At 48.5% G+C, this 26,530-nt stretch overlaps 1 protein-coding gene and 1 long non-coding RNA gene across 2 annotated transcripts; one reads left to right on the top strand and one right to left on the bottom strand.

The window, feature by feature from the left end:
- Positions 1–14,119: 14,119 nt before the first annotated feature.
- On the bottom strand, positions 14,120–23,918 carry ARRDC5 (arrestin domain containing 5). Its single transcript, XM_006206373.3, has 3 exons — positions 23,614–23,918; positions 22,206–22,411; positions 14,120–14,676 (listed from the first exon to the last, which is right to left on the bottom strand). The coding sequence occupies exons 1-3, from the start codon at positions 23,864–23,866 to the stop codon at positions 14,149–14,151; spliced, it is 987 nt and encodes a 328-aa protein (XP_006206435.2). The 5' UTR covers positions 23,867–23,918; the 3' UTR covers positions 14,120–14,148.
- A 93-nt stretch (positions 23,919–24,011) lies between these two features.
- LOC140688372 (uncharacterized) lies at positions 24,012–24,452 on the top strand. Its single transcript, XR_012063013.1, has 2 exons — positions 24,012–24,109; positions 24,202–24,452. It is a non-coding gene; the product is annotated as an uncharacterized lncRNA (long non-coding RNA).
- The last annotated feature ends 2,078 nt before the right edge of the window (positions 24,453–26,530 follow it).

Raw genomic sequence — 26,530 nt, 5'->3', positions numbered from 1 at the left:
GATTCTTGCGTAATGCTCCCAGCTTGTCAGGGGCCACGCACCCACCTACCCTGGGCACGAGAGTAATGGAGCCAAGCCCAACCCAGCATTATGAACAGCTTGCCCTGACCTGCATGGGGCCGCTTAATTCTCCCCATACTATGTGTCCCTTATCACCCCCATTTTACAGATTAGAAAAACTGAGGCCCAGGGACAGTGCAGGGGCTAACTCTTGGATCTCTGACCCCTGGATCAACTGCTTGTAGAAGGTGTGTCACTTGGATTTCCCTCCACCCACAATCATTTATTCTTTTGGTCTATAGACGAGGGTCTCAAACTTAGATGGCCTCAGGGGCCAGGCAGGAGGTAAATGCCTCTGCTAAAAAAGTGGCAGAATGCCCTGCCTAGAGGGAGCAGAGCCTTACCCTGGGGAGACCCCCCAGAGACTCACAGATTCATGGGGATTCCAGACTGTGAACAAAGTGTCCTGCCTCTTAGAAAACTTCTGGACCAAGTAAAACACAATGGGGCCAGATCCAGTCCATCAGCTACTAGTTTGCCACCTCTGCTAAATTATGTAGGTTTGGGTGGGACTTCTGGATAGACTGTGTGATAGACCTTTCTGAGATTTGGGGAATGTTCTAGAATTCTGCAGCATCCAATATAGTGGCCACCAGCACCATTTGTCTGTTGCACACCAAGAAACCGAATACATATATTTAAGTAGCCACATGCAGCTTGTCAGATTCCTTAGTGAGTCTGAGGCCCCAAAATTATTAAGGCAGATATATCAAATTATAACAGATAAAAAGTTTACATTTGCTGCAGGCCTTTTTTCCTACTCACTTGTTCTTTTTTCCTACTCATTCTTCATTCAACCGTTCTTACTGATCTGCTGTGCTGGGTGAGAGAAGCACAGGAGTGAGTAAAATAGATCTCAGCCTTGTGATGCTCACCACCCCGTGAGGGAATAGACAGTAAATGAGACAAGTGAAATGCAAACTGGATCAGGTAGTGGTCAGTGCTACTAAGAAAAACAAAGGGCTGGGACTGAGAATGTGGGGCCTGCCCTTTTTAATAGGGTGGTCAGGGGAGGCCTTTCAGAGTGCCATTTGATCACAGAAATTAGGGAGGAGAGATGGGAAGAGCATTCCTGATGATGGCAATAGCATGTGCAAAGGCCCTGAGGCTGGACCACACCTGGTGATTTGGAGATGCAGCCAAACCCATGTGTGACTGAAGCAGAGTGAGGAGAGGGAGAGAGCTAGAGAAGAACAGGTCTGGGATGTGTAGAGCTCAGAGAAGTTAAAGGACTTGTCAAAGGTCACAGAGCTGGGAAGTCACCCAGAGATATGCCTGGTAGCCTTCAGCCTCCGAGTGGCCATCAGTGCTGGGATATGACCAAAATATTCCTAGTCAAGGAGATGTAACTCAATTCTGAGTTGGAAAATAAAGTTCCGGTTATTTTGTCCCACATCTTCTGAACCAAAGGAGAGCAGCCATCCTCACCTTCTTCCGTGGTGTGGGGATCAACCCCACCTCCAGTCCCTTGTGAGCACAGTCAAGGGCACATGTGTGGGTGGGGAGGGGAAGGAAACATGGCCACACCATCGACCCTTAGCACTCCTTTCCAGCACCACTGCCCCTTCCTCCTGGAAGCCTTCCTGCCTGCCTCCCCAGGCTCCCCCAGGCTTAGGTTGCCAGTTAAAATACAGGATGTCCAATTATATTTGCATTTCAAATCAACAACACATACACTGGGGAGGTATAAATATATTCTGGGCAATATTTGGGATGTATTTACACTAAACATTATTCATTGCTGATATGGAATTCAAATTGAGCTGAGCATCCTGTTTATTTTTGCTGTTTTTGCTAAACCTGACAACCCTACCCCCAAACGTTTGTCCCTTTCTTTGCCCCAGGGATGTCTTCATGAAAATTCTGTCACTTCCCAGCCTTGGCAGGGGGCGGGGGTGGAGTAGGGGATCCTTGAGGGTAGCAACTATCCAGGAGGCCTGGGGTGAGAGGTAAGAAATAGTTGCTGAATACATTATTCAGAGGCCTGATTTTGATTCCCCCCGTTTTCTCGTTGAGGAAGCAAAGGATTCAAGAGGAGATGTAATTTGCGTCAGACACACAGCCAGAAATGAATGGTTGCGGGTTTTGGACTCAAGGTCTGAGTTTCTGAGATCACTGGCTGCTCCCTCCTCCTCCTCCTCCTCCCCCCCTTCCCCTTCCTCCTCTTTCTTCCCCTTCCCCTCCCTCTTCCCCTCCCCCTCTCAATCCCCTTCTAGTGGAAGGACTGAAAACTCAGATGGTTTCCACTGAAGCGTAGGAGAGGGAGAGGCAGGCAAGCATTGTGCCACAAGGTGGCGCTGCTGCTCCCAGATTATCCCGGTCAGTCGTCCGTCTGTCCGTTAATCAAGCATCCCCTGTTATATGTGAGCCAGGCCAGACCTGGCCATGAGGACCCAGCGATTCACTGGATATTCAGTCATTCGACAAACAATTATTAAGCACCTGCTGCGTTCTAGACTGCTGCTGGGCAGCCATGGGGACCCAGTCTCCACCTCTGCCTTTGTGGCTTTCATAGTGCACTGGGGAGACCCGCATGGGACCAGCAGGACCTCACGAAGACCTTCACAGGCCTGGGAAACCCGTGCCATTGCAGGCGCCTCCTTCCTTGAAAAAATATTACAGGTGATCTTTTACGACTGTGTTGGTATTATTTTATTCATTTTTTTCTTCTGCTTTAAAGATAAATTCAAATGAACCCATTTGGTGTGTTCCTAAAAGTGTTGTGGGCCCTGGGTCTCCTGTGTCTGATGACAGGGTGGCTCTGAGGACCTGGTGGATGAAATGGAGGTGGTCAGGGCTGTGAGGGGGGTGCACTGGCATGGTGGAGCCCAGAGGAGTCGCTGAACTTAGATTTGGGGGCTGGTCCTGGAAGGCTTCTAGGAGGAGGTGAAGTCTAATCTGAGGCCTGGGAGATGAGTAGGGTTCAGGCCGGTAAAGGTACTTGAGAGCTGTTCCAGGCAAAGGGAACAGAGAGGGTGAAGGTGCAGAGTGAGGCTGGAGGGTGGGGAGTGTCAGGGAGGAGAGATGGAGCTAGGCAGATTGGCAAGGGCCTGGCTGACTAGTCCTGGGGGCACTGGGGAGCCACAGAAAGTTCTGGAGTGGGGTCAGCTGGGGTCTGTTAGAACATTCCAAAGATCTCTTGGGCCACTCTTTGGATAAAGAAAACCTGGGAGAGGAAAACGAGCCCACCTGCTTCAGTCTTGGAAGGTGGAAGGGGATGGTGCAGGAGGACATTGCAGGCACAGTGATGTTTATTCATTCAGGAATTATTTATTAAGTGCCTCTTGTGTGCCCTGATCAGGATAGAGCAGTGAGCCAGACAGAAAATCCCTGCCCCTGTGGAGCTGACATCCTAGTGGGAGAGACAGACCACACACCGCACTCACCACATAGTGTATTAGAAGGTGTTGTGAGTTGTAGAGAAAAAGACAGCAGGAAAGTAGGTTGGGGAGTTGGAGTGGTTTGTATTTTGTTTTAACAATATAACATTTTTTATTGATTTATAATCATTTTACAATGTTGTGTCAACTTCCAGTGTACAGCACAATTTTTCAGTTATACAAGAACATATATATATTCATTGTCACATTTTTTTCTCTGTGTGCTACCATAAGATCTTATGTATATTTCCCTGTGCTATACAGTATAATCTTGTTTATCTATTCTATGGTTTGTAATTTTAAATAAGGTAGACCAGGGAGACCTCCCTGAGGAGGTGACAGTTGAGCTGAGACCTGGAGGAGGGGAGGCTGTTGGACTGTGTGGCTATTGGGAGGAGGTGTGCTCCAGGCAGCAGCAACAGCACATGCAAAGGCCCTGGGGCAGACCCTGTCTGGCCTGTTGGAGGAATAGTAAGGAGCCTGTGTGTCTGGAATAGACTGAGCAAAGGAGAGGAAGGGAGGAGGTGAGGGCAGGGAGGGACGGGGCAGGTTGTGCAGGACCTTGTGGGCCTCAGGGAGGATTTGGGCTTTTACCCAGAGGGAAGTGGGAGCCCTGGAGGGCTGTGGGCAGAGGAGGGTCTGGACTGACTCAGGTTGTAGTGATGAGCTGTACCTGAGAACCTGAGAGAGCAGGAAGCGTTTGGGAAACCCCAGCTCATTGGAGAAGGAGGCAGGCAGGAGCTTGTGGTTGGGATTGGTTGGAGTCCTGCTGGGGAATGGGCTTCTAACATCAAGCAGAGATTTCTGGGCCTTTATTGTGAGAGCGGTGGGGAGCAGTGGGGATTCAGAGCAGGGGATGGGCCTTGTTCAGGTCTCTGGGGACCAGGGTGTGGAGCCTTGGAGATTCAGGGAAGGGTGGAGGGATGTGGGGGGCAGGCAGGAGCTCATGGCCCCTGTCTGCTGGGAGCCGTGGGCAGATGGGAGGGAGAGTGGACTGGCTGAGGTGGAAGGTGAGGCTGACATGGGTCTCTGGCTGAGAGTCCAATCGGGGGTGGACAGTGGGGCCATCCCTAAGGCTGGGACCAGCAGAAGAGCAAATCTGGGGAGTGGGGGACGTTGGAAAGCAGTTTTGCTTCTCCCAAAGCCCCTGGCCTAGGTTTGCAGATATAGCAACTAAAAATATAGGCCATCCAGTTAAATGTGAATTTCAGATACACCGTGAATATTTTTTGGCATAAGTATGTCCCAAATATTGCAAGGGACATACTTACGCTGAGAAATTACTCATTTCCCTACTCGTCCTGCATATTTTCTGGCAACCCTGCCCCAGCCAGGACATGCCTGCCCACGTCTTCCCCGCCATCTCAGCTCCAGCCAATGCGTGGACAGCCTGACCAACTGCGGAATGATGGCCAGAAGGCAGGGTTTTGTCTCCTTGGCGTGCTCGCTGCGGGAAGCGGGGGTCTTTTAACATACAGGCCCTGGCCCATCCCCGCCCCCCCAGCCCTGGTGGCGCCAGCTGCCCGCTGCCCCCTGCGCGGCTTGGGGGAGGGGAGCTGCTCCCAGCCCCACTGGCCCCTTGTGCCGGCCCTCCTGGGCCAGGCGGGTCCCACTGGGCACCCCCAGTCCCGGAAAGCAGAGCCAGGGGTCCAGGCAGTGGGACGGCCTCCACATGGCCTTTGTCCCCGTCCATCCTGGTGGCCCATCCTGCTGTGAGTCGGACATCAGAGGCCCCTCGGTCTTTCTGTGAAGTTTTGCAGGCAGAGCGGACAGACTTCCTTGTCAGAATGTACCGGAAGGACAGAGGCCTGGGGGCAGCTGACCAGGAACCAGATCCCTCGGGGCCGCGGCCAACACCCACCCCCGCCACCCCCACACTGAGTGGCCGTGTGTGGGGTGGCCAGGCCCGGAGACTCTGGCCCAGCCCTCAGAGTGCCAGCTGCCAGGCTGTGCCAGTCACGCTGGCGGGGAAGGAACACACAGTCCTTGGCTCTCCCAGCTACCCCTTTGTTCCCAGGCGGAGGTGGGGGGCTGTTGTCCTGGTAACCAGCCCCCCCTTCCCCCTCAAACGATCCCTTGAGGTGACGAGTGGAGGCACCTGGGGTCTGGGGATTCTGGCCAGAGTGGGTCCCCTGTCACCCAGGGTGGCAGAGAAGTCCCCTCCCCCCGGGCCAGCCCTGCCTGCTCAGAGCGACTGTGTCTGACCTTGGGAGAGGCCAGGTCACCCTCTTGGGATTGGAATGCCGGAGGTGGCAGCAGCAGGGGGGGACGTTCCCTGCGGGGCAGGCGCCTCCGTGGTGGCAGCTGCTGGCCCCCTCCTGTCCCCCAGGTTGGAGGCTGCAGCTGGCGCTGGTGGCTCTGGTTCCGGGCGCATGTTATTTTGGGGGTGGGGGCAAAGGAGCATGAGAGGCGCCTCCACCCAAGGCAGGAAGTGGGGCGGCCCCAGCTGCGTTCTCCCGTTGGCCCACCTGGCCCAGCGGGCACCGGAGGCCACCACACAGGAAGTGTTCCCAACGCCCGCCTGTGTGGTCCCCGAATCTGAGGCCTGGAGGGGAGGTGGTCAGCAGGGAGGATGCAGGGGCCCTTTGTTGCGGGCCAGAATCTTCTAGAAGATGCCAGCTGGGGTAACAACGGTGCCTCTGCCATGAGCGCTTACTTTGGTGGATGTTTATAGACATTGGTTCCTTGAAACCAGTCTTCTGGAGGGAGGGGCTCTGGATGAATCCGAGTTCTACAGATGAGGAAACTGAGGCTCAGAAACGGAAATGACCCCCCCCCCACAGCTCATAAACTGCACAGCTGGGAATTATTAGCATTTACCATCAGATATACTAACGCAACGTAGGCCTCCAACCCTATAATGTGGACAGCAAGGGGGGTCCCACTCAGGGAGACCCTGGGGGTGTCTGGAGACATCTTTGGTTGTCTCATTGGGGAGCTTCTGGCGTCCAGTGGGTGGGGGCCAGGGATGCTCCTCCACGCCCCACAGGGCCCAGGATGGCCCCCTGCTGAGAACAGCCCAGTCCCAAAGGTAGAGCCTTGTGGAGGTGAAAAATAGTAATAATTATTATTAAATATAATGTCCTTTTTAAAGATGAGGAAGCTAAGGCCCAGCGAGCCTGTGCTTTGGACTCCTGGGCCTTACCAGGTACCCATTCCCCTTGGCTGCTTCCTGAGCATCCTGTCACGTTTTGCAGTAAGGGAAACTGAGGCCCAGAAAGGCAGTATAAATGAAGACTCAAACCCACAACCCCAGCCTGGGCCCCTCTGCTCCTTTTCTCAGATCAAGCCTGCAGTGGCTATGTGGGCTCAGACCTCCAGGGTCCCCATCCCAGCTCGGCCACTCACTGACCCCAAGGGACCCTGGCTGATGCTGTCAGCCCCTCAGCTCTGTGTCTCTGAGATGGGTTCCTTCCTTCTTGGATGAAGCAGTAATAGCAACCTCTGTGGTTTGTGGAGAGGCAGTATGCACAGGGGCTAGGGGGTCCAATTCTGGCTGTGAGAACTCGGCAAATCACTGCTCTTCTCTGAGCCTTAGTTATCTCATCTACAAAATGGGGTGATGATCAGTGTCTCTAACTCACAGATGATGGAGAGGATTAAGTGATGTAATACACAGCACAGTATGGGGCATGGTAGGGGTTGGATGTTTTAAAATTTTGTAATTGTGGTAAAATACACATAACAGAAAATTTACCATTTAAAGCATTCTTAAGTGCACAGCTCAGTGGCATTAAGCACATTCACACTGTCGTGCAACCATCCCCACTATCCATCTCCAGAACTCTCTCATCTTCCCAAACTGAAACTCTGTCCCCATGAAATACTAACTCACTCCCCTCCCCCAGCTTCTGGCCCCCACCGTCTATTTTCTGTCTCTATAGATTTGACCCCTCTAGGGACCTCCTGTGAATAGAATCACACAATATTTGTCTTTTTCTGTCTGGCTTATTTCACTGAGCATCATGTCCTCAAGGTTCATCCACGTTGGAATGAGTGTCAGAATGTTTCCTTTTTAAGGGTGAATAATATTCCGTTGTGTGGATGGACCACATTTGTGTATTCAGCATCTGTTTATGGACACTCAGGTTGCTGAACCAAGCTAGTGGTAAGGGAAAGGGTAACAGTCTAGAAGGATTTTGAAGGTGGATCCAATAGAATTTGCCAAGGGATTGGTTGGGGAATGTGATTTTTAAAAAAATACATTCACAATTTTGACACTTGTTTAGGAAAAAAAGGTGGAGACGACTTCTCTTCCCTGTGAGTATGGGCTGAATTTAGTGACTTGTTTCTCACAAACAAAATATGGCAGAAGTGATTATGTCAAATGCCTATGACACTTCTGAGACTAGGTCATAAAAGGCACCATAGTTTCCTTGCTCATTCTCGTGTCACTTGCCCCAGGGGTAGCCAGGTTGTGAGGACACCCAAGAAGCCCACGTAGCAAGGAACTGAGGCCTCCTGCCAATAGCCACGTGAGGGAGTCTTAGAAGCAGCTTCTCCAGCCCTAGCTGAACCTGTGATTACAACTGCATTTTGAGCTCTCTCTCTGGCTGCTATGTGGAGAATGGACTGTAGGGGGCAGGGGTAAGAGTGAAACCAGAGCCACCTGGGAGGTGGCTACCTCAATAGTCCAGGCAAGCATTGATGGTGGCAGAGAACATGGGGAGAGGTGGGTAGACGGGTTTAATAAGTAGAAAGTAAGACAAATAGAACTTGGGAGAATAAAAGGTCAGTGGTGAAAGATATGTATATGTGTATACACACACACACACACACACACACACATATATTAACCACAGAATTAGCAAATTTGAAAAAAAAGAAGTCAGTGATGACCCTCAAGTGGGGTCTTCACTGAAACAGGGAGCTGAGGGAGGAGCAGGCAGATGCAGGGATAGGGGAAGATGAGATGGCAGGTGTAGCTGGGGCCACATCAGGTCCATATCCTCAGTGTCCAAGGGCCTCCAAAAATGTGGCTACTTGTATGATTAGAGTACCCTAGAGGCTCTCAACTGGGGGTGACTCTGCCCACTCAGAGGACACTTGACAATGTCTGGAGAAATTTTTTGTTGTCACCACTAGGGGAGGAGGTGCCAGTGGCATCTAGTGGGTAAAAGATGGAGAAGCTGCTCAAGATCCTACAATGCACAGGACCGTCTGCCATAAAAAGAATTATCTGACCCCAGGCGTCAATGGTACGGAGGTGGAGAAATCCTAGGGTTAACCAATGGCTGGAATAAGAAATTCCCAACTTTAGTGGAGGTCGTTCATTCAGTAAAGTTATCTTTCTTGGGTATGCAATAATCAAGTACAGATCAAGTTTCCTGAGCAGCTCTCCTCCAAACAGTCCTCCCCAAGGAGCTGGAAAAGGGGGAAAGAATGAAGAATGGTCTCAAGGGAAATTTTTAAAGGATCAGACAGGAAGTGACTTATATCACTTCCTCTTGCACCCCATTGGCCAGATCAGTCACATGACCTCACCTAAGTGCAAGGGGTGCTGGGAAATGTAGTCCAGCCATGTGCCCAGGAGGAAGGAATGTTGGATGGAAAAGGAGCAACCTGTGCCATGGTATTATTACGATTGTCCTCATTATTTCTGTTGTTATTCAGACCTAGCAGCTTCCTGAACATATCTCTACTCTTGTGTTCTCTCTTAACTCTATTCCATCCACAGGGTCAGTAGAGTGATTTTTTCAAATCTGTTTTCTCCAATCCTAACTCTCTGGCCCATCTCCAAAGAAAAGCACTCCAGACATTCCCACCTAAGCCATAGGATCAAGCCCAATGCCATTGGACTAGCGTTTCCCAGTTCAAAATGTTGAGCAAGGAGTGAAATCTATAGAAATGAACTTTGAAGGTCATCCACGTTTCAGGACCTGGTAGAGGAGGGTGAGAAGAAAAGGCATGGGTCCTGTGGCTTTGAAGAAAGCAGAAACCCTAAATACAAAGTCCGAGAAGGTGGGAGAAGAACAAAAAGGGCGTGGCATCAGGGAAATCAAGGGAAGAGGATGTTTGAGTAAAGAGGAAATGATCAGCTATAAGGAATGCTGGAGAGAGATTAGACAGACAGGACAGGTGAGAGTGGAGCACAGAAAGGCCCTCTTTGCAGAACTGTGCAGGTGGCAAATATAGGAGTCTATAGGATTAGAAAAATCACAGTTTTGCAACCACCCACTAGTGTAGTAACTGATTCAAGCAAGGGGGGTACGGAAACCACTGCGTGAAAGGTTCTGAGATAAGTTGGTCACATAATCTTGGAATATCTTTCCCACAGATTGCTTGTCAATTACAACAGGAAAAATTCCCTTGTAATGGGGAAAGCTGGTCAATATGACTGGAACCGAGTGGTCCAAGGTTCACATCATCACCAGTATGGTGACAGATCGACATCATGACAGATGACATGGTGCCTCCTGGTACCACGCAGGGAGGGGGACTCAGTATCACGTGAAATCTCACTGCCCAAAAGGCACAACTTGAATCTCATTGTGAGGAAACATCAGATTGTGGGAGATTCTGCAAAACAACTGGCCCCTGAGAAGTGACTCTTGCAAAACACACAAAAAAAAAAACCGAGGGAACTTCTTGACGAAAAAGAAGTCCTGAGATGTGACAAGAAAATTGCATGTGTGTTTCCCGTTGAATGCCACATCTGTCAGCCACCTCCCTGCCCCCGAACCTCCCAACTATAAAATATATAATGGATGAGAGTATAAAATGATGCAGCCACTGTAGATAACAGTATAGCAAGTTCTCATAAATTAGACATAGAATTGCCATATGATCCAGCAAACCCATTTCCACATGTATACACAGAAGAATTGAAAGCAGGGTCTCAAAGAGATATGTATGTGTGCACCGTGTCCACAGCAGCATTTTTCACCATAGCCGAAAGATGGAAATGGGTGTCCACCGATGAATAAATGGATAAACAAAATGTGATATAAACATACAATGGAATATTATGCAGCCTTTAAAAAAATCTGACATGTGCTACAATGTGGATAAACTTTGACGACATAAGTCGTCATGAACAGACAAATACTATCTGATTCCACTAATTTGAGGTCCCTAGTGTGGTCAGTTCAGAGAGACAGAAAGTGGGTGCCAGGAGCCAGGGGTGAGGGGAACAGGAGTTTACTGTTTAACGGGGACAGAGTTTCAGTTTGTGAAGCTGGGAAATTCTGAATGACGGGGATGGCTGGACAACAATGAACATACTTAATGCCGTGGAACTGTACACTTAAAGTGATAATGGTGGTAAAGTTTATGTTGTGTGTGTTTTACAATAAAAAAGATATATTGGGACAGTGGGGAAATAAGAATATGGAGTGTATATAAGTGAGATGATGGAATTGCATCTATGTTAGAGCCCTGAGAGAGACGGTGTTACTATGGTTACTATGGTTATCAGATGCTTCTGATTCTCAGGGTACAGGGTAAAGTGCAAAGTGTAGGGACCAAGCATGATGATGCTACAATTTGGGAGAAAGAAATAGAAGAAAAGAGCAAATATGGCCACAATCAACAGTTGGAGGCTGGAGGTGGATGATCATCTGTTGTATCGTTCCTTCAACTCTTTTCTATAGGAACTGGAATTTTTTCCATGTGAAAATTCTGAGACAGTCAAAGGAAGATAACCACTGGTGACCACTGGTGACGTGGAGGTGACGGGGACCTTGTTGGTGAGCTGTTGGCATTTGAGAAGCCCACAGAAGGGAAACAAATACTAAAACTTATCATTGGCATCTGGCCCCTGCTTGCTGTGTGCCAGATGTTCTCCTGAAAGTGGTGCATGTTCTAGTCCTTTTAATCTTTTACAAACTCGAGGTGAACACCACTGTTATCTCCATTTTACAGATGGGAAAACTGAGGCCTAGAGAGGAGAAAACCCTTGTCTCAAACCAGAAGGAAGTGGGCTGAGTTGGGAGCAAATCCAAGGCCTCGCTCTGGTTCAAAGGTGCCCCCTCCTCCAGCCTCATGACACCTCAGCTATGGGGTCAGTCACCAGCTGGCTTTTGGTGCACTTATCACACTTTTTTTTTCAGTACTGCAGTAACACATTTTTTAATGGAGGTACTGGGGAGGTACCCCCTGTTTTAAAATTTATTTATTTATTTTTTAACTTCTGACATTCTTGAAATGCTTTATCCCACCATCCAAGAGCAGTTGCATCCTGAACAGTGCTGTCATATATTATATAACAATCACTTGTTATATGTTAAACAACCACTTGGGGACTGGAGGGGTGCTGGGGTCCTGAGGAGGACTCCATTGTGGTACCCCCAACCTAATTTTCCCCCAGCACATGGAACAGAGCTGGACAAAGGCCTGTTGCAGTGCAAGTGGTCAGAACCAGGTGGAGGAAGGGACTAGGGCTGGGGAGGACGAGAGGTATGCCTGGAAGGCTTCCTGGGGGAGGTGGCATTTGCTCTGCAGCTTTGAAGATCATAGCCCTTCTGGACCTAGTTCTGGGGATGTGGGGATGGCCCAGACCTGGCCTCCAGAGCCTCAAGGATGCTCAGGCTAAGGCTAAGGACAGAGTTGTCCGGAAGAGGGGCAGCTGAAGGACACCGCCCCAAGGTTGGATCCTTTTGTCCACTGCAAAGGGAAGACCACATAGTCAAACCAGCAGGGGTATATCCCCACCCTGGCCTAGCAACCACCCCCTCCAGGGAGCCAGGACCTCCACCCAAGCTATTTTGGAGACGTCCTAAAAACGTGGCTGAAGGTGAGAGATTGCTCCCATAAAAAATTTTTTTTCAAGAGAGAATCAGAAAATAAGTAAATCTGTGCATTTTACCTGCACTCCTTCCCCTCCAAAAGGTTTGCTCTTAAAACAGCATCTCCGAATGTTCCGGGAAGCCTCGGGTCTGCCATTTAAGTGTATATGCCTCCTGCCTGTATGGCTGACGGAGGGCCCGCGGCAGGGGTGAGGCAGGTGTGGGTATTTTGTGGCCTGCGGTGCCTGGAGAAATATTTCAGAGTCATTAGCCCGGAAGCAGCATTTCTGGCCCATTCCTTCATTCCTGTCTACATAGGACCTAGTGGGCCACAGCGAGTGCAGGGGGCACCTGATAGAGGTTTTAAAAGTTTAAGTCACCGGGTGTGGTGGCCTGATTTGTGTGGAGAGTCTTTTAGTTGCTTGGGGAATTGGATTGCCAGTTAAAAAATACAGGATGCTCAGTGAAGTTGGAACATCAGATAACCAACGAATGATTTTTTTAAAAAGCAGAAGTATATCCCAAATATGGTGGGGGAACTCATCAACAGGTGACTAGATAAAGAAGCTATGGTATATATATGCATCATACACACACACACACACACACACACACACACACACACACACACACACGAATACTACTCAGCCCTAAAAAAGAGTAAAATAATGCCATTTGCAGCAACATGGATGGACCTGGAGATTATCACTCTAAGTGAAGCCAGAAAGAGAGAACAATACCATAGGATATCACTCATATGTAGAATCTTTAAAAAAAGACATGAACTTATTTCCAAATCAGAAACAGACTCACTAACATAGAAAACAAACTTATGGTTACCAGGGAGGGAAGGAGGTAGGAATGGATAAATTGGAAGTTCGAGATTTGCAGATACTACTACATATAAAACAGATAGACAAGTTTCTACTATATAGCACAGGGAACTATATTCAATACCTTGCAGTAATCTATAATGAAAAAGAATATGAAAAGGAATATACGTATGTATATGGATGACTGAAACATGATGCTGTGCACCAGAAATTGACACAATGTTGTAAATGGCACATTGTAACTGACTGCACTTCAATTTAAAAAAGTGTATGGTGGGGGACTTATGCTAAAAAATAATCGTTCTTCTGAAATTCGAGTTTAACTGGGTGTCCTGGATTTTTATTTGCGGAAAGGACAGGATGGGGAGGTAAGGTCAGGAACCCAGAGGCCCAGATGCAGGCGACTGCACTGGTCCAGGTGATTGTTGAGGAAGCTGGGAACAGGTAGAGGCAGAGGAGGGGAGAGAAATGGGAGGGTTCCGGGGAGATTTTGGAGAAAGAGCCCCTGTGACTTGCTGATGGGTCGGACATGTGCAGATGAGCCAGGAGGGAGGACCTGGGCTTTACCCTGTGTGAAGCAGGAGAGCTCAGAGGGGCTGTGAGTGAAGGAGGCCTGTGACTTGACTTGACAGACCCAGTCCGGGGACTCAACAACCACCCGTCCCCATAAATGGCCCCAGCCCGGGTCTCTCCCGCTCAGCACTGCTGACATTTGGAGCCAGGTCGTTCTCCATGGGGGTTGTCCTGGGCACTGTGGGGTGGAGTAGCAACCCTGGATGCCAGAAGCACCCCTGCTCCCCTTAGTCGGGCCAACCAATCCAACCAGACTTTGCTAGCATCCTCTGGAGGGCAGATCACTCCCAGCTGGGGATCCCTGGTTGAGGCACTGAGAGAGCTCACAAGGAGATGGGTCTGGGGTGCCAACTGGGGCAGGGTCCTGGAAGGCCTTGTCAGTTCCCTTTGTCCTCTCCTGGCATCTAGTGCTCTTTCTTGGGATAGGACAAGTGGATGCCTGCAGGGCTGGAGCGTGGTGAGGTTCAGGCCACATGCCACCCATGCCCCGACTCATCTGAAAACCATCAGCGTCAGACCAAGGAAGGACCTGCGTTAGAGTCTGATAAAGCTTCTGCTATTTAGACGTTTGGGCATTTAATTCCGACAATCTGAGCTCATGGGCAGCACTGCTCCCTCCATCAGCCTGCGGCTGTCTGAGTCCACGGGGCCGCTGGTGATGACAATGGGCACCTTGGCCTTCACACTGGTCATGGACCAGGGCAGGTGCACAGTGCTGACCAGCTCGTAGTGGGTGTTCATGATTTCACTGTCCTGCAAGCCGCCGCTCACGGACAGCACCGGCGGGAGGTGGAAGGCGCTGACGATCTTGGTGGTGTTGAAGGGTGTGATCTGGGTGTTGGCCTCCTGCCGGAGCAGCTCACTGCTGTCCATCCGAGAGCGTCGCTCCGCCTTGGGTGTGAAGCCCTCGTACTGCACGTGGGCGTAGAGGGCGAAGATGACCGTCTTGATGCACTTGCTGGTCTGGTTGTTGATCTCCGTGGTGAAAATGACCCTTTCCCCCGGCCTGAAGGTGTTTTTTTCCATCTGGATTTGCAGGCAGATGGTGCCCTGGCTGCAGCAGTTGTAGGAGACCTTCTTCTCAGCCTCCACAAGCAGAGGATTCTATAAGTCGAGGGAGGAATAGACACTTGTGAGGTCGCCTCCACCAGATCCGCTTGCCTGCCTGACAGTCCACCACTATCGCTTCTCCAAGCCTTGAGGCTTTTCAGTCTCTCCTAGTAAAAGGCGTGGAGATAGAATCCGGAGTCTTGGGGATTTTGCAGCCAAAAGTCATCTCCCAGCTTTGCCATTTAATCAGAGGGCTTTAATCTAAGCCCTTTGCCGTTCCGAGTATCAATTTCTTTCTCTGCAAAATAAGCTTAGAAATCCACAAGACCCTGGCTTTATCTCCAGCTCCATTATTCACTTGCCGTGTGACCTTGAACCAGTGGCTTGACTTCTCTGAGCTTTAGTTTTCTGGAAGACAGGGACTTGTCTCACAGCCTAAGCCCAAGACGTAGGGCTTACCCAAGTAGTTCAGATTTAAGAAGAAAATATTACGGGCTCTGAATCATGAAAAGACAATGGTAGAGTTGAAATTAGGTAACGTATTTAAATAAAAGCCTCAAAATGCAGCCTTAAACACGTTTCTCCTGTATAGCACAAGGGACTACATTCAATATCTTGTAGTAACCTATAATGAAAAACAATATGAAAAGGAATATATATATATGTATAGGTATGACTGAAACATTATGCCATACACCAGAAATTGACACAACATTATAAACTAACTGTATTTCAATTAAAAAGAACCCCTCAAATTCCAAAAAAAAAAAATTTGATTTGATGTGATGTGGGTGGGCTTACAATGACTGGCTCTACGCTTTTACTTCCTGGGCCTTCTTCCAGAGGAACTTGATACTTTTACAGGTATGTGTGTGTGTGTGTGTGTGTGTGTGTGTGTGTGTGTGTCTGTGTGCACACTCATGTGGGTGTGTATTCCTTTTAAGTGTACAAAAAGAGAATAGTGTAATAAATACTTCCAAACGCCCTTCCCACTCCACATTAGAGACGTCCAGGTGGTATCTTGAAATTGGCCATAATGAGGGTATTTACACCATGAAAATTGGCAGAGAGTACAAATCAGGGCTGCCCTGCACCAGAGCTGGTTGTTAACCCTTTACTAGCACACCATAGCCGTGTTCCTACTACCTGTTTGATCAGCATGTAGGACTTCTTCTAATTTGCTTAGATCTTGACTCACTTAAGAAGTAGAACATCAGAGATCTAGCTGAAGCCCCCAGGGACCCCTCCCCACTGTCATTCCCTGCTCTTCCTTCTAGGAAGTAACCATTATCCTGAATTTGGGGGCTTATCCTATCTATGCATGAAAAAAACCTCTTAAATGCTATTAGGAAATACAGCACAGATACCAAAAACCCCATGGAGCAAATGTGTAACTTTGTGAATTACTGTAATAACCATCCATGTCAAGAAGTAAACACCTGCCGGTTTCCCCCCAGAGTCTCTCAGTTGTGCTAAGCCTCCCACTCTGCCCTCAAACTGCAACTATCCTGAATTTTATAGTAATCACTTTCTCGGACCTCCACATTTGTTCTTTCACTACACACACGGAGGGACCGCAACAAGATACACTGTTTTAGTAAAAAGTGTGTAAAACGTAATATAACAAGCTCACATGTGACTTCCAGCCACCGCGAGAAATCAAACATTATTAGCAGTTCATCTGAAATCTGCAGGGTTCTGTGTGCTTCGCCTCTTTGCTCCCTGCCCCCTTCTCTGCACAGGTAACCATCATCAGAATTTGACATTTGTCATTCTCAAGCAAATGTTCATATTGTTTAGGAGTATATCTACATTCGATTGAAATGCACAGTGTTGTTTTACATATTTGAATGCTTTAAATAAATCAAGCCTTATATGTTTTCCAGCAACTTGCTTTTCTAGCTCAACATTCTGTGTTCACACTGGTGCCTGCAATCCTGATTCATTTGTTTTTACAATGGCACTGGTGTGTGTAGGAAAATTATTTATTTACCTGTCCCCCATCCATGTTGGACATGTATATTGTTTCCATGTCTTTGATGTCATAAAAGAGCTAGAAGGAGCATCCGAGAGATGCTTTTTCTTGGGCTTCCATGCAAGGAAGAGTTGTTCTACCAAAGACGACGTTACAGATGGCCAATAGGCACATGAAAAAAGGCTCACCATTGCTAATCATCAGAGAAATGCAAATCAAAATCACAGTGAGACAGCACCTCACACCTGTCAGAATGGCCATCATCAAAACGCCTACAAATAACAAATGTCGGCGAGGACATGGAGAAAAGGGAACCCCTGTACACTGGTGGTGAATGTAAACTGGTGCAGCCACTGTGGAAAACAGTATGAAGGGTCCTCAAAAAACTAAAGGTAGAACTACCATATGATCCAGCAATTTGACTGCTAGGTATATATATCCAAGGAAAACAAAAACACTAATTTGAAGATACATGCACTCCAATGTTCATAGCGGTATTATTTACAATAACCAAGATATGGAAGCAACCTAAGTGTCCATCAGCAGATGAATGGATAAAGAGTATGTGGTTTGTATGCACAGTGGAATATTACTCAGTCATAAAAAGAGTGACATTCTGCCATTTGCAGCAATGTGGATGGACCTAGAGGGTATTATGCTCAGTAAAATAAATCAGGCAGAGGAAGACAAGTACTCCATACAAACACTTAAGCGTGGAATCTAAAAAATAAAACAAATGAATGTATATAACAAAACAAACAGACTCAGATACAGAGAACAAACTAGTGGTTATGAGTGGGGAGAAGGAAGAGGGAAGAGGCAAGATAGGGGTAGGGATTGAGAGACACAAACTACTATGAATAAAGTAAATGAGTAACAAGGATAAATTATACAGTACAGGAAAATATAGCCATTATTTTGTAATAACTTTAAGTGGAGTATAATCTATAAAAATATAAAGTCACTGTGTTATACACCTGAGGCTAATGTAATATTATTAATCAACTATACTACAATGATGGGGAGGAAAATTTGCTCTAGGACACGGGGTTGACAAATTTTTTTCTGTAAAGAGCCTGATAATAAATGTCTTACACTTTACAGGCCACATACAGTATTTGTCATATATTATTCTTTTTTAACCACAACTCAGAGTTAAAACATAGAGATTTTAACATCGTGGCAAAACCCAGAGATCTGTATGCCCCCTACACATAGATCTATGAAAGAGAAAGAAGTTCCATGAAATAATGCTCATCCTTGCTACGTGTCTGCTGATAATTTCCATCTTACTCTATTCTACTCAGTTTATTTGTTTAAAAAATGTTGGTTGGACCCTCTGGACTTATTTTCCTGTTATTTCTAGCCTACTTCCTCTATTCTATTCTATTATTTTGTTTTATATAAAACAAAAATGTTGTAACTCACCAAACTAATTTTTCCTGGTAATTTCTATTTTATTTTACTCATTCAATACTGTTCTATTCAGCCCTACACATCGGTTTTATAAAAACAAACTTTGTTGCAACCCACTAGATGTATATTTTCTAGCACATTCTATTCTGTTCTTTCATTTAAAACATTAACCACCAAATGGACTTTTTCTAATGGTTTCTATTTAACTTATTTTATTCTCTGTTCAATTTTCATATTTTATATTAAAAACAACATTTGCAACCCATAAAAATTGATTTTTTTCTGACTTTTTAAATTTTGGTCTTGCCTCTTCTTCCATTTTGGAAAAATATGCTTTGCAACCTACTAAATGGATTTTGAACCCCACTAATGGGTCATGACCCAAGGTTTGAAAAACATTGTTCCCGATCCAGTGCCTTTCCTCTGCAGACCTGGAGCCGACCCCTGACCCCTTTGACCTCACCTCCTGCCCTCTGCCTCTGGCCCTTGCCTATCTTCAGCATCCCTACACTTCCCTTCCTCTGTGGAAGGCTAATTGCAGGCCACTTCATTCTAAACTCCTCCAGTCTTATTCGAAAATTCGCCGCATGCGTTAGGACCCTGCAGCCTCTAAGGGACTCGCTGCCCTAACTCAAGACCGAGCCGGTAGTTCCGTCCTGGTCCTGAAGGAGGTGCCAAGAGACATTCGTGGTGGTCCAGCAGAGACCCCACGCAGGCAGGGTGGCCAAAGGGCCCTGATCTCCAGGGATGTTGGGGTACAAACTTAACATCGATTTTCTGGATCTAGGAGTTTCTTGGGACCCCCTATATTCCCTTGGCATATCCGAAACTTTGAGGGGATTCATTCAGTCAAGCAGTATTGACTTGCATCAACGTGGTGCCAAGTTCAAGGCAAAATCCATGGCAGGGGAGACCAACACAGCTCCTGCTCTGGTCAGGGAGATGGATACATTTGTAAATAGCACATTTCTGATAGAGACAGTGGTGAGGCTGTGGCGAGGGAGTAACGGGAGTAACGGGAGTCGGGGTGGGGGACTCCCTGAGACTTGATAGTTAGAAAACGTCTTTGGGACAAGTCCTCTACCCAGTGGTACTGCCTGTTAGAAGAGGCAATGGGTCATATCTTTCAAAATTATAAATGTGCAGAGGGAGAAGGGGGTGTGGAGAAGCTGGAACCCTCGTGCACGGCTGGTTGGAATGTAAAATGCGGCAGCCATGGTGGAGAGGAGTCTAGCTCTTCAACGAAATGTGAAGCCTAGAGTTACCATCTGTCCCAGCAGTTCCACTCACAGGCATCTACCCCAGAGAAATGAACAGCTATGCCTACACAGAAACCTGGACGACGTATGTTTGTAGCACCACGATTCATAATAACCAAGACGTGGAAACTAACATCCATCAAGAGATGAATAGATACACAAAGCATGCTCCATCCCTGTACTGGAATACGACTCATGCTTCAAAAGGAACGAAGCCCTGACACTACAATGTGGATGAACCTTGAAAACATGATATTCGGTGGAATAAGCCAGACCCAAACGGCCACATGGTGTATGATTCCATTTATATGAAATGTCCAGCCCAGACAAATCCACGGAGACAAAGAGTGGATGGATGAGGTGTAGCCAGGGACTAGGGGAGGGGACAGGGAGGTTTGCGGGTGACAGCTAAGGGCTTCAAGATTTCTTTGGTGAGGTATAAAAATGTTCTAAAACTGACTGTAGTGATGGCTGCACAGCTCTGTGAACACACTAAAAGCCACTGATCATTTTAAACGGGTGAATTACAAGCTATGGGAAGTGCATCTCAGTAAAGATGTTAAAAAAAAAGTAGAAAGGGAAAAGTTTTGCTCCTCCCCCGCTCTCCTCCCAAGGGGCAGTGTCTTTGTCAGTTTCTCTGGTCCCTGGAAAGAGACGTTTGTCTGCTACACCTGCAAGGAAGTGCCTGCTTTTCTTGTTTTTACCACCAACGGCGCAGGCCAGACATACTGCTCTGAACTTGGCTTTACTCATTCAACCCGGTCACTTGGAGATGCGGAGCTGCCTCAGTCTGTCTCTGTCTCTGTCTGTCTCTGCTGTGTCTATAGAGTTTACCTCTGACTGTGTACTGCTACCTTAATTCCCTTAGCAACAGAAGTTTAAGCTGTTTCCAATTTCTTGCCACTACAGACAGTGCAGTGAGATGTCATTGCACACACATGTGAAAGGATAGAAGTAGGAGAATTTTCTAGAAGGGAAGTGGCTGGGGCATAGTGGATATTCATTTTAGTTTAGCTAGATATGGCTAAACTGCCCTCCATGGGGGTTGTGGCAGGACATCAGGCCATGAGCAATGCAGGTGACTGAAGATGTGGCTCTCGAACAAAGATCTGAAGGAAGAAGGGAAAGGCTAGGAAAGTCATACACAATGTTCTGGGCAGTAGGCACAACCTGTGCAAAGGCCCTGGGGCAGGTCCATGCCTGATGTGAGCAACAGTGAGGAGGCCTGTTTGGCTGGAACAGAGTGAGCAAGGGGGACAGAAGGGGGAGGTGAAGGCAGGGAGGGGACAGGGACATGTCGTGCAGGGCCCTGTGGGCCACGAGGAGAACTTGGGCTTTTACCCCAAGGGAGGTGGGAACCCTGGAAGGCAGAGGAGGGTCATCGCCTGATTCCCTTTGGCTGCTTTGAGAAAGACAGGCTTTGGAGGTCAAGACTCTACCTCTACTTGGACCAGAGAATTACCTCTGCCCTAGTCCACCAGCTCCTGTCCTCACCCTACCCCTAATAATCTGATTAAAACAAGACTGGGTAGTTGAAAAAATACTGTATTCTGATACTCTTAAAATGTATCTGTAATAACTCCCTTTGCTGCTGTCATAGTGATTTGAGTTCTTCCCACTTATCAGGCATCTCCTGTGTGAAGACATTGTGCTGAGTGCTGTGCACTCTTCACAAGCACCCATGGAAGAAAGTGTTATTATTATTCCCATTGTACAGATGGAGACAGCTGAGGCTCTGGGAGGTGCTGTTAATTGCCCAAGGCCGTTGGCTAATGAAGTGTCTGGCCACAGAGATCTCAAGCCAGGTCTGGTCCCAACTCCTGCCCTGTGCCCCCTGTATTCTAGATTAGCTTTCAGGGGAGGGCTGGAGAAGGGAGCTTGCCTGTTCAAGGTCACACAGGAAGCAGGTGGCCAAGCAGGCTTTGGGCTCAGGTCTGTTCACTTCAGGGCTGATTCACCCCTCTAAACATCTCATCCCCTGGAACCTTGTTCCCCTGAGCTCAGCTGGGTTAGAGATGATCCTTGTTACACAGGTAAGACTACTGGAGGCGGCAGCAGCAGTGACAAGATTGGTGGAGCATAAATATTGTGGGGCCACCCCACCGCTTGTGCCAGGCACTGGGCAAGGCCCTGGAACTGTGTCAAGTCTACTCACTGCTCTTTCTGAGACCTAGGCGGCAGGTACCACCTCTATGCCCATTTGACAGGTGAGGAAATAGAGGCACAGAGAGGCAACATCGCTAGCAGAAGGTCACACAGCAGGTGGATGGGGACGCTGGGATTTTAACGTGGACCTGGAAAACTAAAATGCCAGCCCTCTCTGCCACCACACTCTGGGTCCCTGGGGAGGTGAAGTGACTTTGGCCAACAGAACTCCACCCTCCCGGACTTCCACCTCTGCAAAGCCGTCTAAAATTCTCTGCTCAGGTGACCCATGCCACTGTCCCTTCCTTCCCCTGGGACAGAGGCCACCTCTTTTCCTTTCTTTGTGGTAGGGTTCACCATTTCCATTATCAAAGTTCCCGGAGAGTCACCCAATGCCGAGGACTCTCAGCTCAGGAGGTCACAGTGGGGCCTCTGCTTGCTCTTGATTTACCATGGGGTCTAGGACATTTGAGGCCCTGGGCAGCATCCCTGGACCCTGCCCCTTCAATGCCACTGCTCTCCCTTCCCAGTTGTGACACTCACAAATGTCTCCAGACATCACCCAGTGTCCCCTGTGGGAATCACAGAATCACCCCAGTTGAGAGCCACTGGCTTTGCTCCTGCCCTAGTTTCTGATTCACCTTTCGTGAACTCTCTGGGCAGGAGGAGCAGCTCACACCTTCCCTTCTTCTGGGTCGGGGCTTTCTCTGTCCCCTGCCCACCCGCCTCCCTCTGCCTCCAGGGAGCTTTGAGGACAAGCCCTCCCCCCACTCCTCCTGCATCACTACCTGCAGTAGGTTTTCTGCGTGGAAATCTGAAGTCCCTTGAACCAACAAGTACATTCGCTTCTTGGCTAGAATGTGCTCCCGGCCCATGCAGAAGGCCTGCACGAAGTAAAAGACATGGCCGATTTTGCTGGCGAAGGTAGAAGGGAGCCTGGGAGGTAAGTTGAAATGGAAGTCAAAGGTGTGGCTGCCTGCACTTAACCAATTATCTGAAAGCAAAACACACCAATGCCATCAGAAGGTTCTAGAATCTTTTTTTTCCCTCTCTCTTTGTCTATTGTCTTGATGAGGGTTGTTCTGTATCTGGCCTGTCTGTCCTGGAGCTAGGCTGAGCTATGTGATCTTAGGGACCGATAAAGCCTAGGCCCATAAACATTAGGCCTCAGCTGGGCTGTAGAGGGCAGCCCTGGGTGGGTGATGTGTCTGGGATGGTCACCCCGGACCACCAACCTGGACTTGCTCATCCCTGCTTGGGGCCAGGGAAACTGGAGGTCCTGCCTGCATGGTTTGTTCACACATTCATTCAACAGACACATCTTGGGGCTGGATTGTGTGCCAGAGGCTGTTTTAGGCAGTGTTTACAGCAGTGAGCAAGGCAGGCAAATCTCCCTGCGCTCTCAGAGGCTTGGCCTTCGGTGCACGGCATACAGTAGGTGCTTAGTATTTGTTTGAGGCTGATGCTTCTGAGGGGCAGTGATGCTTCTCTCGGAAATGGGGAAGGGTGGTATCTGATGCTGTAGGTAGTGTTGGGCGGGGGAGTGTTTTGGTTGAAAGAACTAACACTTATCATGCACTTACTATATACCCCCTCCTATTCTAAGCGCTCTACATGCCATTAGGTTGTTATGTCTTCAAGACAATCTTAGGAGGCAGGCCTTTTTCCTATTCCCATTCTCCAGATGGGTTAACTGGGACACAGAGAGGTGGCTGAATTGCTGAGTATGAGGGCCCAGCTTAGGTATCTGCAAGGCTGGTATCTCTTGTATCACTCATATGTGAGCTCATAAGTCATCTCTTTGAAGAGACCTTCCCTGACTACCCTCTCAAAATTGAAAAAGTCTAAAATTAAACTTTGTTTAGCCAACCATTGGCCAAGTGTTCTGCTTGACTGTAGACTACCTGGAGACACCCCCAAAAACACATTTTGGAAAGGACATCTCAGGCTCCCTGATGTCTGTCCAGCCCTGAGATCTGAATGTGGCAGAGTTGGGGTCTAGTTATTCTTTCCCTTGAAGATCTCTCCTGGTCGTCCGCCTCCTATCTCTTTCCTTGTGACCACAGGAACCAAGCCTCTGCCTGTTTCTGGTATCCCTAGAGGTTTGTTGGTTTGTTGATTGACTAACAGATGTGTTTACCTTCCCAGATCCAGGTTCTTATTATGGCTAGGGTTGGCTGCCAGCCTCGTCCTTACCCTCCACTGGGAACGTCTTTGTCTTGTGCACATAGTCGGCCTTGTTGTTGCAAATAACATCCCGGCTATAATCACGGGAGGCCCCAATTTCTTCATTCCACTCCACATAACCTCTTCCCACCAGTTCCACCTTCACTATGGGATGCACCAGGGTACTGTTCAGAGTTAGAACCACCTGCCCTTTTATGCTGGAGCCAGCCAGGTAGACTGCATCCTTGGGCAGCATTAATTCGATCGACTTCACCACAGACATGGGGGGTTGGGGTGGCAGAGAACCATCCTCCCCCCTCCCCCATGTCACTGAGATCCCCGGTTCCTTGGCCGCAGTGACATCACCTGTCTGTGACATCATCCAGCCAGGGTTCTGGGAAGGGGTTCCCAATGGCCATGATGGGTGGCAAGGTTGTTGTTTGGGGGTGGGCAATAGTTTGGGCATTTTAAAATCCTCAAGGAGCCCAGAGGGGTTTTCTGCCCCATCAGTTGGCCCCCAGTCACGGTGTGTACACCCCTCAGGGCTCATATATTAATACCTGGTCTGTGATTGTGAAGACAGTCATTTTCACTTTAATGGTTCTCTATTGATACCAGGCTGTGTTAGAAGGAAAATGGTAGCTACAGCCAGGATGTGAAATCTGCTGTGTCCTCAAGCTGTTCAGAGCACTGTGTGTCCCACCGAAACACAGACAGCATTGTGAAGCCCTATCTCCATGTCCCACTGACACGTGTCTTTATGCTTGTGTCTCCTCCATCTGATGGGAAATCCCTCTAGGGCGGGACTTTGTCTGCCAGATCTGGGGCCTGGTTCAGGCAAGGGAGGCCTATAAATGTTTGTTGAATGACTTCATGACCTTCCAGTGTGAATCATTTTGCAAAAGGGAAATGGTTATTCCTGGTCCCCAGTTTGCAAGTGGGCGAGTGCCTAAGTGTGAGGGACACTGAAACAGAAGAGGCTCTACAAGTGTCTGTTCTCTAGACGCTGGTGGGCTTCACTGTCTTTGTTGTTTCTTGATTTATTTGCTGTGATGTCTTTTGTAGACACCGACATCTTGTCTTCCCAACTGGTTGGTAAGTTTCTTTTGGAGATGCTTGGTCTAGTCTCTTGTTCATGTTTGTTAATGAACCCAACCAACCCTCTGACTCTCTCAGAATGACTAGAGCAGTGGGGCCCTGCATCACCACTGCTCCAGTTCTTTCCTGCAGGGGAAACCAGATACCTCTTTCTGTGTCACTTAACCTCAGAGATCCAAGGAGCCTGGGCTGTGCCCTGCACAAAATGTCCATGAAGAAAACATGGTGTATTTCCTCTTTGGGCCAGGTTGGGTTTTTGCAACCACAGGGATAAACATAATATGCTTTCAACAGAAATAAGTCCAGTTCCTGGGGTAGGTGTCGTCAGTTCGGAAGATCTCATCTGCCTCTCAAGCTTGAGTAGGCCTGCTTGATACCTGCTGACACCTGCGGTGTAGTCTCATCATGGCTGATGGTTGAGCATCTAGAAATGCATTCAGTCGTGTTGACGGAGTCTGGCAGGTGGAGAAATTTAACAGTAGCCTCTGGACTTCACAGATTGGAGTGTGTTAGTTTCCTATGGCTGCTATAACAAATTACCACAAATTCCGTGCCTTAAAACAACACAAATTAACTTTCTTACAGTTCTGGAGGTCAGAAGTCTGAAAGGGGTTTTTAGGGGCTAAAATCAAGGTTCTGGCAGGACTGAGCTCTAGGGGTCTAGGAGAGACTCCCTTGTCTTTCCCAGCCTCTAGAGGCTTCCCCGCATTCCTTGCCTCTTGGACTCATCACTGTAACCTTCCACTGTCACTTTTCCCCTCACTGGACCCTCCCACCTCTCTCTTTCACTTATTAGGACCCTTGTGATGACATCAGGCCAGCCCAGATAATCTAGGTTAATCTCCCCATTTTACGATCTTGAGTTTAATCCCATCTGCAAAGTCCCTTTTGCCATGGAAGGTACTATATTCACAGGCTCCAGGGATGATGGTGTGGACGTCTTTAGGGGACCATTCATCTGTCTACCAACCAGGGGAAATCAAAGCAGAAGCAGTGCCAAGATAGAAGAAACTCTACATGTTGTCAGAGAACCCTTGTAAAAACATAAATTGGAGCTCACCACTTTTCTGCTCACAGCCCTCCCATGCTACCCATGGCTCTCAAAAGAAAGACCAAAGTCCCCCGGGTGGCCTGCGAGGTCTTATATGACACCCCTTTGACCTCATCCGCTCCCGCCCTCCTCTTTGCCCCGTCCGTCTGGCTACACTGGCCTCCTTGCTGCTCTTCTTACATTTCTAAGCCTTTTCCGGCCTCTAAGTTTGCTCTTCCCTCCTCGACTCCTCTGTCCTTGGTTTCTCATCTCGGATCTCAGCTCAAATGTCATCTGCTCAGAGAGGCCCACCTCTCCAGCACAACTAGAATATCCTCTCACCCCACCCCCAACATGACTGCTGGTCACTCTCCACCTATTGTCCTGTCTTCATTGCACACGTGGTATCTGAAATGATTTGCTTTATTTATTCATTTCTTGCCTGTCTCCTGGGATAAGAATTTAACCTTCGGGAGACCACTAACAGGATCAGCCTTGCCCACTGTTGGGCTCTCAGCTCAGAGTACCTTGTCCGATAACTTTGGAGATGACCAGCGAGGATCACTGTGTGCCCGCCAAGACTGGCCAGAACGGAGCAGGCAGGGCAGGGGGGCAGGGCAGCCCTGCCGGCCTGGACAGCCAGAAGGCGGGAAAACGAGGCGGGAAAAACCAGCAAACAAGCCCTGCGATGGGTAGGGTGGGGAACTCTGGCGGGCTCTGACGCTAGGAAATGGGGCTGGGGCATCAGGCCTGTCATCGGGGTGCAGGCGGTCTCCTGGGGGGCCGCCCCAAATTCTCCTGCAGAATTTAGACATTGAT

This window comes from Vicugna pacos, chromosome 22 (genome assembly GCF_048564905.1).
Source record: "Vicugna pacos chromosome 22, VicPac4, whole genome shotgun sequence".
Taxonomy (NCBI): Eukaryota; Metazoa; Chordata; class Mammalia; order Artiodactyla; family Camelidae; genus Vicugna; species Vicugna pacos.
Note: the sequence above shows the minus strand (reverse complement) of the source record. Positions and strands in the feature narration are given on the sequence as shown.

Excerpts from the sequence above, each read along its gene's own strand:
- ARRDC5 (XM_006206373.3), bottom strand. The coding sequence starts at position 23,866 with ATGTCTGTGGTGAAGTCGATCGAATTAATGCTGCCCAAGGATGCAGTC. Across the intron at positions 22,412-23,613 it reads AAAGACGTTCCCAGTGGAGG|ATAATTGGTTAAGTGCAGGC; the intron begins GTAAGGACGAGG and ends TTTTGCTTTCAG. Across the intron at positions 14,677-22,205 it reads ACGCAGAAAACCTACTGCAG|AATCCTCTGCTTGTGGAGGC; the intron begins GTAGTGATGCAG and ends CTCGACTTATAG.